This window comes from Orcinus orca, chromosome 14, assembly GCF_937001465.1.
Source record: "Orcinus orca chromosome 14, mOrcOrc1.1, whole genome shotgun sequence".
Taxonomy (NCBI): domain Eukaryota; kingdom Metazoa; phylum Chordata; class Mammalia; order Artiodactyla; family Delphinidae; genus Orcinus; species Orcinus orca.
In genome coordinates, this window is record NC_064572.1 from 29083744 (window position 1) to 29098043 (window position 14300).

At 40.4% G+C, this 14300-nt stretch overlaps 2 protein-coding genes across 5 annotated transcripts in view; one reads left to right on the top strand and one right to left on the bottom strand.

The window, feature by feature from the left end:
* SGPL1 (sphingosine-1-phosphate lyase 1) overlaps positions 1-14300 on the top strand; it is a 55507-nt gene that overhangs the window by 11567 nt on the left and 29640 nt on the right. For 2 of the 3 annotated variants that reach the window (XR_007471421.1, XM_004280775.4), the window contains exon 3: positions 10416-10581. Coding sequence is in view for 1 of the 3 variants with exons in the window: in XM_004280775.4 (XP_004280823.1) it covers positions 10416-10581 (166 nt within the window). In the remaining 2 variants the exon portion in view is untranslated. Of the gene's footprint in view, positions 1-10415; positions 10582-14300 lie in introns of those variants that run through there. The other variant, XM_033407548.2, reaches the window with a different exon arrangement.
* Positions 828-14300, bottom strand: part of PCBD1 (pterin-4 alpha-carbinolamine dehydratase 1) — a 76119-nt gene continuing 62646 nt past the window's right edge. The window contains exon 5 of one of the 2 annotated variants that reach the window (XM_049697332.1): positions 828-8082. The gene's annotated coding sequence lies outside the window, so the exon portion shown is untranslated. Of the gene's footprint in view, positions 8083-12663; positions 14281-14300 lie in introns of those variants that run through there. The other variant, XM_049697331.1, reaches the window with a different exon arrangement.

Below are 14300 nucleotides of genomic sequence, written 5' to 3' on the forward strand. Positions count from 1 at the left end.
GGAGTCCAAAGCTTTAATCTCTGTTTCTGGAATTGCAAAGTTTCTGCTATCTTTGGCCATATGGAAACTTTTTTCCAGAAAGACTTTTTTAAAGAAAGTCTTTGAATCCAAACAATCTTAGGTGGTTGGTCTTAGCTAAGAGAACATTTGGTGAGCATAAATGGAATTGCTGAGTCATAATGCTTTTTTTTCTTCAAAGTATACAATCCAGTGGTTTTTAGTGTATTCACAGAGTTGTACAGCTGTCGCTACAATTTAGAACATTTTCAGAAGAAACCCCTTACTCATTAGTAGTCACTTCCTCCCCGTCTCCTACTCCTAGGCAACCAGCAAACTACTTTTTGCCTATAGATTTCCTTATTCAGAACATTTCCTATAAATGAATCATATAAATACTACATGGTGTTTTATAATTGACTTTTTTCTCTTAGCGTGATGTTTTCAAGGTTCATCCATGTTGTAGCATGGATCAGAACTTCATTCCTTTTTATTATACTCATGAGGCTTTTCCTGAAGAATTGTAAGTGATGGATATATCCAGTGTTTCTATTTTGTTCTCAAAAATGTTGTTTGCTTTATATATAATAGGATAGTTTGACATATTAAGGCTACTTCTATGATTCATTTTAGGGAAGGCATTGTTAATCTGAGAAATATGGATCCCATATATGACTGGCCTTCAGGATGTCCTGAACCCTTTGTAATTATTTGCAAGATTTTATATTCCCAGGCATTTTTTGGTGGGGGAGGCTAGGGGACTGAGAAGATTTAGCTTTTGTTAAAAGATAATTTCCCAAAAAAGATAAAATCATGACACTCATACAGTAAGGAAATGAATACACACTTTATTTTACTTACAGTGTTCAAAGGAGAAGTCCAAAGAACAGATACATTTATAGATCAGGAATATTAAAATAAGTATGCAAATGGAGGCAAAACTAGTTTCTTTCATAGTGGAGAGGGAGGTCATTTGAACCTTTACTGGACTTGGCAGACTTTATATGTTTATAGATTAAGATCAGTTTGCATTGCTATCAGTTATCTACAACTTCCAGACTTGTAAAATAACTGCTATATAATCAGAATCAGAGGGATGTCCTAGACAATGTATGATTTTCCACTGGAAACACACATTTTTGCCTGCACTTTCAACAGATTATCCAAAAAGTCTGAAAGTCTTCCAAGTGTTAATTTTAAATTTAGAGTTTTACTTCAGTTTTAAAAAGCATCTCCTTTGTGACTAGATTTAGAAAAATGTTTGTATCCATTGAGTATCAGTCGGAGACCCAGGGATAGGTCTCTGGTTTATTCTTTTGAACAGGATTATTTGTTAGAAATCTCCAGAGAAGTAGGCTTTGCATCTTAACTTAGGTTACACTTTTGGGCATATATTCAGTATTTCTCATCTCTAATATCAGCATGACTATTGAAGGGAGGGGATTTCTATAACTAGTTTAGAAAAGTCTAGCTTTTCTAGAAAAAAAAGTCTAGCTATCTTAACTCTGACAAGGGTAGCTAGATAATCCTATTAGTAAAAGAAGTACAGGAAGGGAGAAGCCTAGACAACTTCTTCCCCAGTTGTGGTATGCTCAGGGAAGTCAAGACTTCTCCTTTGTGTGTGAAGAACGTAGGATTATTTCCACTAGACCTTGCTTATCCTCCAGGGGGTTCTCATTTCCAGTCTTCAGAGGATAATGAACCTCTTTTACTTTGAAAGGTAACTTCTGTGCACGTGTACAGTAAGTCATTTAGCTACTGACTTTAAGAGACTCTGGGAGTTCATAGCAAATTTGGCAACATGACATGTTCAGGTTGCAGAGTACTTTTTCCCCACATCTTCCCTACTTCCTTCAGGCTGAGAATGTATTTACCAAGAAAACCCATGATTGCCCTTAGCTCTACATCCCTCAGCCTGTTCCTCTGCTTGTTCAACTTAGTTTTATGCATTTCAGTCTTCTCTGCTAGGTTAAGCTCCCTGTAGTGCCTTTCTTGATAGACATCAGAAGAGAGGTGCTCAGAGTTGTTAGTTGACAGAATCAGCATCTGTCTTCACTTGAAGACAGACTTATGGTCCTGACCATAAGTAAACGAATAAAAAGTTCTCAGCAACCATTTGGCAGTCTTCGGGGCTGCCCACTTTTATGAACCCAGGAGCTTGATTTTCTGTGAGTGCACGCCTAATGACTGGAGAACATTGCATGGCTGTCTCTCCTTTCTGAGGCCAAGATTGTGTCTCAGTGACCGGGTGCTTTGCCCAAATACTCCAGTGTTAAGTGTAGAGCAGTTAGACTTTGTAAGTGCTTGTGAACTAGTACTGAGCATGTATACTTGACTCGAGGCATGGCTGGAAGGGAAATGTGGACAGTTAAGCTTTTTGAGATGAGCTTCTCAGATACTGGATCTTTTGACTTACATAGTAGAATTTTGGGGGAAGTATATGGTTTGCTCTTTACCTCCTAAGAAATGATGACTCGGTCCCTTTAAACATTTCTATATCACACAGTCACCGTTGGTTGGTTGGAATGACTGTTTGGTTTATTGCACAATTCTTACTTCTTTAATGACCCAAGGGAGTTTTCCCTTTGAGCTTGTGATCTGTTTTTGCTGATAAACTTTAATGCCTTTTGAGGCTCTAAAGACAATAGTGTTTTCTTACCTGTTTGCTTTGCACTTTGAAGTTCTGCAGAATGTAATATGAAAGAGAATCAGATTCAGTTCATTTTTTTCCCATTTTTAGAGCAGAAGTAGAGTAAGAATAAATACTTAACTTTTAGGCTTTCTTCTGTATTTTAACTTCACTCCCTTACCTGAGTCTCAGTCACTAGAGTACCATTTGATTTGAAGACATTCAGGCGTGGATGAACTGGGTAAAACAGGTTTTTCTTTTCCTCAACAGCCCATTCCTGCTTTAAAGCTCAGATTTCTGACTCTTCTGGAAAAACTCTTTTGAGTGTTGAATTGTGCACTTGTATTAGAGGTGAAGAAAGTGGAAGGAAGAGGAAAACAAAATCCTTTTTTTCTCTGTAGCATTGCAGAGTGGAAGATTTTGATTTTCTTTAGTATCTGGCCAAAGAATAAATATTAGCCATGAGTAATGCATTGATCTGTGGATTGATGTGGCTGGGCCCCAACTTTAACACTTACAGTAAAACTTGGTGGATGTCTTTTTACCCCCGTCTAGTAATATGTTAACTCAATTATTGGGTAATTCTTTTATCAAAGAAGGGGATGGGGAGAGTAGGGGCCATGTTGTGGTGTAGAGAAAGGGTTCTTAACCAAGCAAGGATGTCTGTCACAATCACCTGGGGGAAGTTTTCCAAAATATATATTTCTGGGCTCCACTCTGTACTTACTAAACCTCTGGGGTGGAGTGTTCTGGAGAAAGCTCCTTGGCTGATTTTGATGCGTTCTACTGGTTAGCCCCCATTAAATCATGGTGAAGGGATTGTTATTATTGAGGAAAGAAGCACCATCCAGTGTGGGTCTGGAAATGTCTTCTTTCAGTGATAGTCATTTTTACAATGTTTCTTCTGGTATAAGTTGGTAATTAAGGACATTTAATGGGGGAAAATTATCACTGCCTAATTGGCAGTTGGTTAAGTACAGTAATAGTTCTCAAAGAAGTTTTTTTCGGGGGAATGGGGGTGTGGATAGTGCCATTATGGGAAGTCTGCTTACAGAATCTTGTTCTCTTGAAGTGATTTAAGGACTGAAAGAGTTTATTATCATTGGGGAGAACCGTGGGCTAGTACTGATAGGAAAGTATCTTGTGATTGGAGAATTCTGAGTTTCCTGGACTGAGTCACTCCATCACGTCATAATCCTGGCCTCACAAAAATGTTAAGAGAATAAATCCTAAGTATAAAAAGCACTGAGATTGTGTTGAGTGGAAAATAACCTTAGTGTTAACTCCCTTCACTGCATTACAGAACCGCATTCTAAATTTAAGGAAGCCAGGAGTGAAACCACTGTAACACACTGGTTTTAAAACTGAAGGTCATGATCCATTTAGAGGGATGCAGAATCAATTTAGTGGGCCAAGCCTTTGAAAAAAGAAGGAAGAAATAGAAAAGAAATGTAAGTGTATCACAAGTAATAAGGTGTTAAGTATTATTTTGGAAATTTTTGTTTTGGTTTTATATCTTTCTGTTGCTGTGCGTGCTAGTTTGTGTTGTAAAATACATTTCTGTGGGACTGTATTGGAAAAGTTTGAAACTCTTTGGTCTAAAAAGTGACATGCCCTGGGACTTCCCCGGTGGCGCAGTGGTTGAGAATCCACCTGCCAATGCAGGGGACACGGGTTGGAGCCCTGGTCCAGGAAGATCCCACATGCCGCGGAGCAACTAAGCCCATGTGCCACAACTATGGAGTCTGCACTCTAGAGCCCGTGAGCCACAACTGCTGAAGCCTGTGTGCCTAGAGCCCGTGCTCCGCACCAAGAGAAGCCACCACAGTGAGGAGCCCGTGCACCACAACAAGGAGTAGCCCCCGCTCGCCACAACTAGAGAAAGCCCACACGCAGCAATGAAGACCCAACACAGCCAAAAAAGCCCAAACCATATGCTTAAAAAAAAAAAAAAAAAAAGTGGCAGGCCCCAAATTTACCAAATTTGTAGACTGCTACTATCATGTTCACGGAAGTGTCTTGCTCCCTTGAAGTGATTTGGGGGGTGAGAGGGTTCAGTATGAGAATAGTAGGCTACCAAGCTCCCATACATTCCACCAGCTGCCTTTTGTCTAGTAATGATTAGGATTATTGAGTACTATTTTGATGTCTTTTAGGTATCTGTTAAAACCTAAATCTTTAGATTGAAGTGGGATGAATAAAAAGAGAAAGTCTGGTTACTTTATTCATCCTTATTTGACAGTAGCTTCTTCAAAGTAGTTAATATTTTAAATCTTCACACTAAAGTTGATATTTTTTCCTTTAATATTATACTTTTAAAAGATTTATGGTATTCTTACTATCATTTTATATACATTCATTGGGCAAAGTATTTTGTTTTTTTCCTCTAGGGGAATACATTTCCAATTTTATAGAAGTGTGAAGGAAAGAATGCTTTTTTTTGTGGAAGTTTTACCAAAACTACTTTTCTGTTAAGCAGATATTAGAGATAAACAGCCACAAACACCCACACATACCCACAGACACACATGTACACAGACACACATGTACACAGACACTTTATTTTGTGAATATTCTGTGTCCCTTCTAGATAAAGAAATGAAGGCACAGGTGGGTGAAATAATTTGCCTGGAGTTGCACAATAAGCTAGTGGCCTTCATAGATGACCACTTATGGTTCTTGTATTTCCAGAGACACAATGTAGAGATTAAGTTGAAATAGACAGAAGCCTAAGTATTGTAATTATAAATAAATATGCAAGTGTATATAGACAAAATATATTTCTATAAGAAGAAAGATGCGGTGGGAAATAGTAATTATAATTATATTACGTTCTCGTGCCATCTCTGTCTGGATGTTTTTTCTGTAGTCATGACCTAGCAGTACAATTTTGGTTTGTTGTATGTTACCATATATCCAAGGTATATTCTGCCAGGAGCATAAATTGTGGAAAGAAAATTCTTGGGATAGCGCTGGATTGTAATGTGTTTAGTGATCCTCTGCCTGTGACACTGAGAATGAAGCATTGAAAGAGTACTAAATACTGGCAGGAGGCGTGGGTTCCTACTCTCCACTCTGACACAAGCCCGTCTGCATGAGCTGAGTGAGGTACGCCGTGCTGCTTCGGGGCCTCTGTAAAATGAAAATGTGGGCTTGATCTCTAAAGTTCTCTTCAACATTTAGATTGTATACTTCCCCAGGGCTGGACTATTGCATCAGAACCCAGCCTGGGGTTGCTGCTGGTTGCAAGGCCCCAAGGAACTGCCTCATCCTTTTTTCCAAGGAGATAGCACACGATACCCCACAGAGCCCTATAGTGCAGCGAGTTGTCAGTGTTGTGAGGTGCTTCTTTGTTGGGACTGAGCCTAGGTTGTTTGTAGTAACCTAGAAGAACCTTGGAATGAGGCCAGGAGATATAATTTCTGTGACCCACTGGTTGCCCATTCAAAAAGCTTGCTAGGACCCCTCCAAGTACAGTATCATTCTGTCACTGGAGTAAGAGAATATAGAAATAGATCTCCTTGAGAGGTGTTTCTCTATATCTCCTCTTAAGGAGATATATTCAAGGACTCCCATTATCTTCTCATAGCAATTACAAAGAAAATATACTTTCGCTGAATATAATTTTGTAAATGTTAGCAAGGAATGCCTTCATATCTTAATAGGCTTTTTAAAAATGGAAGTAGTTTGCATGTGCTGATTCTTTGCTCTTTCCCTAATACTAGTTGTGTTACTCGTTTGTTTAGTCAGTGCTGTGATAATATCTACAGTCATCTTTTGCAATTGGTAACCTCTATTTTCTGGGTGAACCAGGAACTAGAATCACCAGAGGAAAAGCTGATCTGTATGATTGTTCTTCCGTCATCCCATTCATACACACCATTCAACCATTTGGTTTGATCACAGCTTTAACACTAGAAGATTCTCTATAATAGTTGAAATTATGACATACCTTCAATGATGGTAGACTCCTCTGGTCTTTCTCTGGTCTTGACCAGCACTGCCACTGCTGTGCAGGATTGAGATTGTTGATAGCAACAGTGGGCTCTAGGGAATGGCCACCAAGAACTATGAGGGGGTTGCAGATAAACTGTGTTTCCATGGATAGCCCTCTGGGAACCCAGTACTTGTCTAATGCTAATTACCTTATACTGCAGCCTAATTGCTAAGTGTATAAATGCTTTCAACAAACATTAGTTGAGCACCCGTCCTCCTTCTGATCTTTCATGCTGTCCTCGAACATTGCATGTAGATATCCATCAGGAACATAAACCTACAGCATTATCTTGTTCTCAGAATCTCCTCTGCCATCCTCAGCTTCCCTTCCTCTTCTAGTCTGCCATGGTTAATGCTGTCACCACTAAGCCAGTCTCTCAAACTTGAAAATCTGGAATTATCTGTATTTTTCCCACTCCATACTTTCTATATCTAATAAGTTATCAAACACTGTTCTAAAAATGTTGTTCAAATCCATACCATGTTTTGGCCCAGATACCATACTGCTTAAGGTGAAACCCAGTTTATTTCTCCCCTGGACTTTTTTAAAAAATTAATTAATTAATTTTATTTATTTATTATTTTTGGCTGTATTGGGTCTTTGTTGCTGTGTGCGGGCTTTGTCTAGTTGCGGTGAGCGGGGGCTACTCTTTGTTGCGGTGCATGGGCTTCTCATTGCAGTGGCTTCTCTTGTTGCGGAGCACAGGCTCTAGGTGCGCGGGCTTCAGTAGTTGTGGCACAGGCGCACGGGTTTAGCTGCTCCGCGGCATGTGGGATCTCCCCGGACCAGGGCTAGAACCCGGGTCCCCTGCATTGGCAGGCGGATTCTTAACCGCGGCGCCACCAGGGAAGCCCCTCCCTTGGACTATTTCAACAGTCCTCTTAACTAAAATTTTTGTCTCTAATTTCTGTCCTCCTTCTATTCCTTTCCCATGAAGTTATCTTTAAAAAAAAAAAATTGCTCTGCTGATTAATACCCATACCTTTCGTTTTGTTTTTGTTGTTCTGCTATTTGCTTTTTTCTTTTGTTTTTTTTTAACTCAACATCGTGTTCTGGTAATTTTTCCATGTGGTTCATTTAAATCTGTCTTTTATTAATATATAAATTTATTTATTTATGTATATATTTTTTATTTTTGGCTGCATTGGGTCTTCGTTGCTGCGCACGGGCTTTCTCTAGTTGGGGCGAACGGGGGCTACTCTTTGTTGTGGTGCACAGGCTTCTCACTGCGGTGGCTTCTCTTGTTGTGGAGCATGGGCTCTAGGTGTGCGGTCTTCAGTAGTCGTGGCTCACGGGCTCTAGAGCGCAGGCTCAGTAGTTGTGGCGCACGGGCTTAGGTGCTCTGCGGCACGTGGGATCTTCCCAGACCAGGGCTCGAACCCGTGTCCCCTGCACTGGCAGGCGGATTCTTAACCACTGTGCCACCAGGGAAGTCCATAAATCTGTCTTCTTTTTAATGCTGCATAGTATGGGTACATAAAATGTATATATTATAGTTTATTTAACCATTTATCAATGGACAGTTATTTATATTTTTTCTTTTGCTGTTACAAAGAATACTGAAGTGAAAGCCCTTGAACATGTACATAGGTGCAATTATATAGATACCAAAAAGAATTTCTGGGTAAAAATGAATATACATTTAAAATGTTAATAGATACTGATAAATCACTTTACAAAAAGTACCTATCAATTTATACTTCCAATCTCTATCCGTTTTTTTCCCCAAGACCATTTAAAATCTGGACCTAGTGTATTTCTCCCAGCCTCAGTTCTCTTGTAACTTGATGTGTTTACTCATTTACTTGGTCACTGTCAAGCCACTCTCCAAGCTTTTATTCAGTACAAATTGTTTGCCAGGCACCATGCTATATGTTGAGGATTTAGTGCTGGAGAAGACAGATATGGTCTCTGCCCTCATCTAGCCTGTGCTCTTACTACACAGACCTTTTTGCCATTCTCAGACTCTTTTTATGCATTTGCAGCTATTATTCTGTCTTCCTGGTATGACTTTTTTTTTCTTTTAATTTTTCTGCCTAGAGAATTTTTTTTGATCATTGTTAGATTTTATCCTCTGTCATATCTTCCTTATCTCCCCTCAGGTAGAGTTAGATAGGCCTTCCTTAGTGGTCTCTCTTAGCACTTCATTTACAACCTTTTTATAGTGTTTATCCTGAAGAGTTCCAATTACTTGTTTATATATGTGTGTGCCCATGTGTGTCTGCATGTGTATGTATGAACCTCTCTCATTAGATTGTAAGCTCAGTAAGGGCAAGAACTTAGCATATATACCTTAATGTTCCCCCAGCTGAATGCCTTAAACACTGGAGAAGCTTCATAAATGTTGAATAAGTGAGTGAATGGCAGACTGAAGATGAACTTATTTTGTACAGGGCACTCGGCGGCTTATGAATATGACTGGGATCCGGTCAGTCTTCAGGGACCTAATCATGTTGTAAAGGAGATGAGAAACAGATGAGTAGACTGCAAGGCGCATTGTGATCAGCTCTGTGTAGAGGCACAAATGAATGTTTGACGAGAATTTAATGGGGGAGATTAATTCTCATGAGTTGGGTATTCTGGTAACTTCAGGGGAGAGGATTTTTTCTTGCTTGTGCTATGTATTGTGAGGGATACACATAGTGATAAGATATGGTTCCTGGCTATAAGAGTTTTCGTCAAATAGGGCCTTAGAGCAGAGATTGGCAGGCTATGGCCTACGGGCCAAATCTGGCCTGCTGCCTGTTTTTGTATAGCCCATGAGCTAAAATGATATTTTAACTTGAAATTGTTTTTATAAAAAGAATATTTTGTGATATGTGAAATTACATGAAATTCAAATTTTAGCATCTGTAATTAAATTTTGTTGGAACACAGCCACGTTCATTTCTTTACCCACTATTTTGTGACTGTGTTTGCGCTACAGCAGCAGAGTTGAGTAGTTGTGACAGAGACTTTTGGCCTGCAGCGCCTAAAATACTTACTATCTGGCCTTTTACGGAAACAGTCTGCTGCCTTTTGTGTTAGAGGTGGGGAAAGATTCAAGTAGAGAAGAAGAGAAAGACGTTCATATTGAGAAGATTAGTTGAGTGGGACAGTGAATACTGCAGTCATCTAGAAACTTTAGAGCTGAAATGATGATCTAGCTTAACCTTTTATTTATTTATTTTATTTATTTTTGGCTGCGTTGGGTCTTCGGTGCTGTGTGCGGGCTTTCTCTAGTTGTGGTGAGCTGGGGCTACTCTTCATTGCGGTGCGCGGGCTTCTCATTGCGGTGGCTTCTCTTGTCGAGCATGGGCTCTAGGTGCGCAGGCTTCAGTAGTTGTGGCATGCGGGCTCAGTAGTTGTGGCTCCTGGGCTCTAGAGTGCAGGCTAAGTAGTTGTGGTGCATGGGCTCAGTAGTTGTGGCTCGCGGGCTCTAGAACACAGGCTCAGTAGTTGTGGCGCATGGGCTTAGTTGCTGCATGGCATGTGGGATCTTCCCGGACCAGGGCTCGAACCTGTGTCCCCTGCATTGGCAGGTGGATTCTTAACCACTGAACCACCAGGGAAGTCCAATTAACCTTTTATTTTACAGATAGAAGATCAAAAACGCTGTCAAAGTCCACTTGTCTGTTAAGGGGCAGTGTGCACTGGAGTTCCTAGCGCAGAAGCAGGATGATAAGATTATTGCTGGGGTAGGGCCAGATCATGAGTGGCCTTGCCCTTGAAAAATGAGTTGAAGAGCAAACTAAGAATAGACTTCCTTTCTCTCTTTGAATGTAATATTTCTTTTTTCTTTTGTATTTCTAGAAGGCCTTTGAGCCCTACCTCGAGATTTTGGAAGTGTATTCCACAAAGGCCAAGAATTATGTAAACGGGCATTGCAGCAAGTATGAGCCCTGGCAGCTAATTGCATGGAGTGTCGTGTGGACTCTGCTGATAGTCTGGGTATACGAGTTTATCTTCCAGCCAGAGAGTAAGTATACTGTCCCCCCTGTAAAGATACAGTGGAGTTACACTAGCTTTGGAACTGATGGCTAAGGGACTGTACTAATTTCTTGTCTGGTTGGTTTGGTTGTGATTTTTAAAATCTGTTTAAATAGAAAGGACATTGCCTTCTGACTGGTAAAATTTTAATAGGACTTGTGTAACTGTAACTGTTACATTGATTTTTTCTGGATTTGCAGTTTACATTAAAACCCCTGAGAGATTAGTCCTGGTAAGGATCCACAGAGTATGGTTTAAACTCTCTTCACTTTCAGCTTCTTGCCTAGAACATAATTGTGTCACCTGGAGTTCCCCAAGCATGAGTTTATTGCTTTCATTTTAGGCCATTGTTTCAATAAAGATTATGTGACATTGGAACAGCACTCATGCAGTGACCATTGGAATGTCTGCTGTGTGTCAGGCACTGCCAGGCTGTAGGGATCTATACAAGTAGTACAGGGTCCGTGTCCTCTTGGAGTTGAACCTCTGCTGTAAGGGGACAGTACACTTTGAGCTTCCTGGGTAGTGACTCTGGGAGCCAGACTGACGTGGGAAGAGGAGGCTGCTTCTCAGGGAGTGTGGAAGATGAGATGGCTATTAGTGATCAGTTTGAACATCCTCCATCCTTCCTCAGATCCTGCCCACACTCCCTGCACCCCTCCCAACCTCCCAACCGCCTGGTTGTGTGGTACCTCCTTACAAATTCTTTTCCCCTGCAGGCTGTGTTTTGTAAGTAAATAGTAGGAGAGGTGGTGGGTGCTCTGTACACTCCCCTGCACCCCTTCCTCACCCTTAGTAGGGTATCTGAGTTAATAACATTGATGAGAGTTGCTTGCCATTTCTCATTTGTTTAAAATTTCCATAACTATTTGCTTCCCCGATAACATCTGTTTGAAGGGGCTCTTTAACAGAATACTGTTTCTGCTTTTCTTCCTCTTCCCCCAGAAAAGTCAACTTAGAGGCCAGATTCTGTTTCCTCTCTTTACCATGCAGACAGCCATCCAGCTGTTCTAGTAACATTGCCGGGTTATGGCGGAGTCAACATTGCACTTAGTTAAAATGGAAATGAGACGTGACTGCCCTGTCTGAAGTTTAGCTCACTCCAGCTTTAAAAACCCTGTCCTCAATTTCTGCTCCTAGTCCGTGCAAGATTTTCTCATAAACTCTGACAAATTAGACAGACCTAACCCTTGTGCTTCGTTTGCTCCATGGTTTGGAAACGGACGCAACCCCTGTCTCTTCTGCTCAGGTTTATTCCTTTCCTGGGAAGCATTTGATTCAGTGCTGCCCACCGTCCTGTCCGATTCCAGAGGCCTCTAAGGAGTAGCAGTAACTGTACTTCTCTTTTTTTTATTGTGATAGAATATACATAACATAAAATTGATCATTTTACCCATTTTTAAGTGGACAGTTCAGTGACGTTAAGTACATTCACATTGTTGTGCAGCCATCGCCACCATCCTTGTCTAGAACTCTCTCATCTAGAGAGCTCTCTCATCTAGAACTCTCTCATCATTGTAAGCTCTGTACCCATTAAACACAAACTTCCCACGACTCCCTCTCCCCGGCTTCTGGCAGCCACCATTCTGTGTACCTTTCCTTTTAAGATGGTGCATTTGTAAATCCAAACTAAGGCCAGAGACCTTGAGGTTTATGTTTCTTTACTGTGATTAGTATTAGCTTTAGGTTTTCACTTCTGTTTTCCACTGTGCAGCCCTCGGTGCCCGTGTGCATTTTGCTTAACCGGTAGTTGAAGCAAGGCTGTCTTAGGTCTCAGGTACTTACTTGCCTTTAGCGTTCAAAAAAGAATGTGCTGGCTTCTGAGTACACCATGAGAAAATTAATAGGAGCAGTGTGTTAATGGTATGTGGCATCTGAATCTTTGTGAACTCCAAGCCATTGTGGTTGTTTTATTTTTAATAACATTTTTTCTTATTATAAAAGCAGTACATGTTCATTGTATAAAATTAGGCAATGTAGCTAAACCATAAGAAAAAAATTCAAATCTCATTACCTAGAGACAACCACCGTTTATGTATCTGTATCTCCTGCTTGAATCATATAAAATGTAGTTTTTGTCGGTCAAAAATTGTTGAATATTGGCAATTTCATATTGCTTTAATACATATACACAAACAACACATTTTTTATTTTGTAACTTCCAACTTGAATTTTAGACACAGATAGAGATGTCTTCCGGCCAGAGATCGGAGGTAATTTTGATAGAACTGCCGATTTCTTCAGCACCTTGCTCATGTAGAAGTATTCCACGTATTACTGAACATCCAGTCACTTTTAGTATATTGCCTTAGAGGAGTCTAAGGTCCGTCTAGTGATAAATTTTGCTGATCTTCAAATTCCGGGTACCCTTCTGAGGGGGGAGGGTAATTGCGGAACACAGGACAGACACGGGTAGATAAGAACTGGAGGTGGCAGGAGGGTGGGGCCGGGCAGGGCTGGAGCCCTCTAAGATGTGATCTCTCCTTTAATCCTGCTCCATCCTTACTAACTCATGTTGACTTAAACTGTGGGACTGTCTGCAGTTCATCAACAGAAATCTGAGTTCTGTGGTAGGAGGAGGTTTCTAGCCATGGCACCTTGGGCAACACCCGTAAGCCTGGTGGCCTGTTTCCTCACAGTAAAATGAGCATAATAATACTGCTTTACCCAGTCTCAAAGAGTGATGGGAGGATCGAGTGGCATAAGTGGTGTGAAAGGAATTTGTAAACTGTAAAGAGCCAAGCATTGTCGTTCTTACACTGGCATTTCTTATTGTATTACCTTAAAACATTCTCGTTACTTTTTTTTCCTGTACCTCTGGGAAATTTTGCTTTTGAGATTATCTTTTTAGGTCTTGACCACATAATCTTTTCATTCTCAATTTCTCCATCTCTGGTCTGTATTCTGTTCTTTTTACCCTGTACCATATTATCTCACAACTTCCACAAAATTCGTTTACTCTTTTCTCCTCCACCTGTGGTCACATCAATGTACTTTTGGACACCTGATTCAGCTTGCTGATTTCTAGACCTCTTTCTAGCTCATTAATTAATTACTTCATCTGTTAAATAAGGAAGTGGTTCTGAATCTTTACAGCTTTAACATTGTTAGAAATAATCAAATAACAAGCAGCTTAACTATCCAACACTAAGTTATGCTCATTTGATGGACTACTGTGGTAACACTGAAAAATACGTTTAGGAAGAATTTTTAATAATGTAGAAAATGCTGTAAATGAGAAGAGGGTATGAAATTGTACATACAGTAAGATCCCAGGACTGAAAGGAAATACTCCAAAATTTAAACAGAAAGTAACAGTGGTTTCAGTCCCTTTGTCTTAGTCAGTCTGTGTCTTAGATAGTGGGTTTTGTCCCAGACATTTACAGAGTGTTGACCTCAGTGCTAGGCACTTAGGGATGCAACCTAAGCAAAAACAACTAGTAAAGATGCAAGGCATCATATGATAAATACCCAAAAAAGGTACAGACACATTCTTTGGCTGTTGAAAGCACCTTCTGGCCAAGGAAATTGGATTTCCCAGATCTCCTAGGAAAGCAGTGAAGTTCATTCAGTTCATGCCTTGTATCTTTGCAGAAAGCCTACGTGTAGATTCCTTAGAAACTCACTTGGGATAACTGAAAATTCCTGTTGTGCATCTGAAGCAGTGTAGAGGCCTGGGAGTCTAGGACTAGAAAAACAAAGACTTCA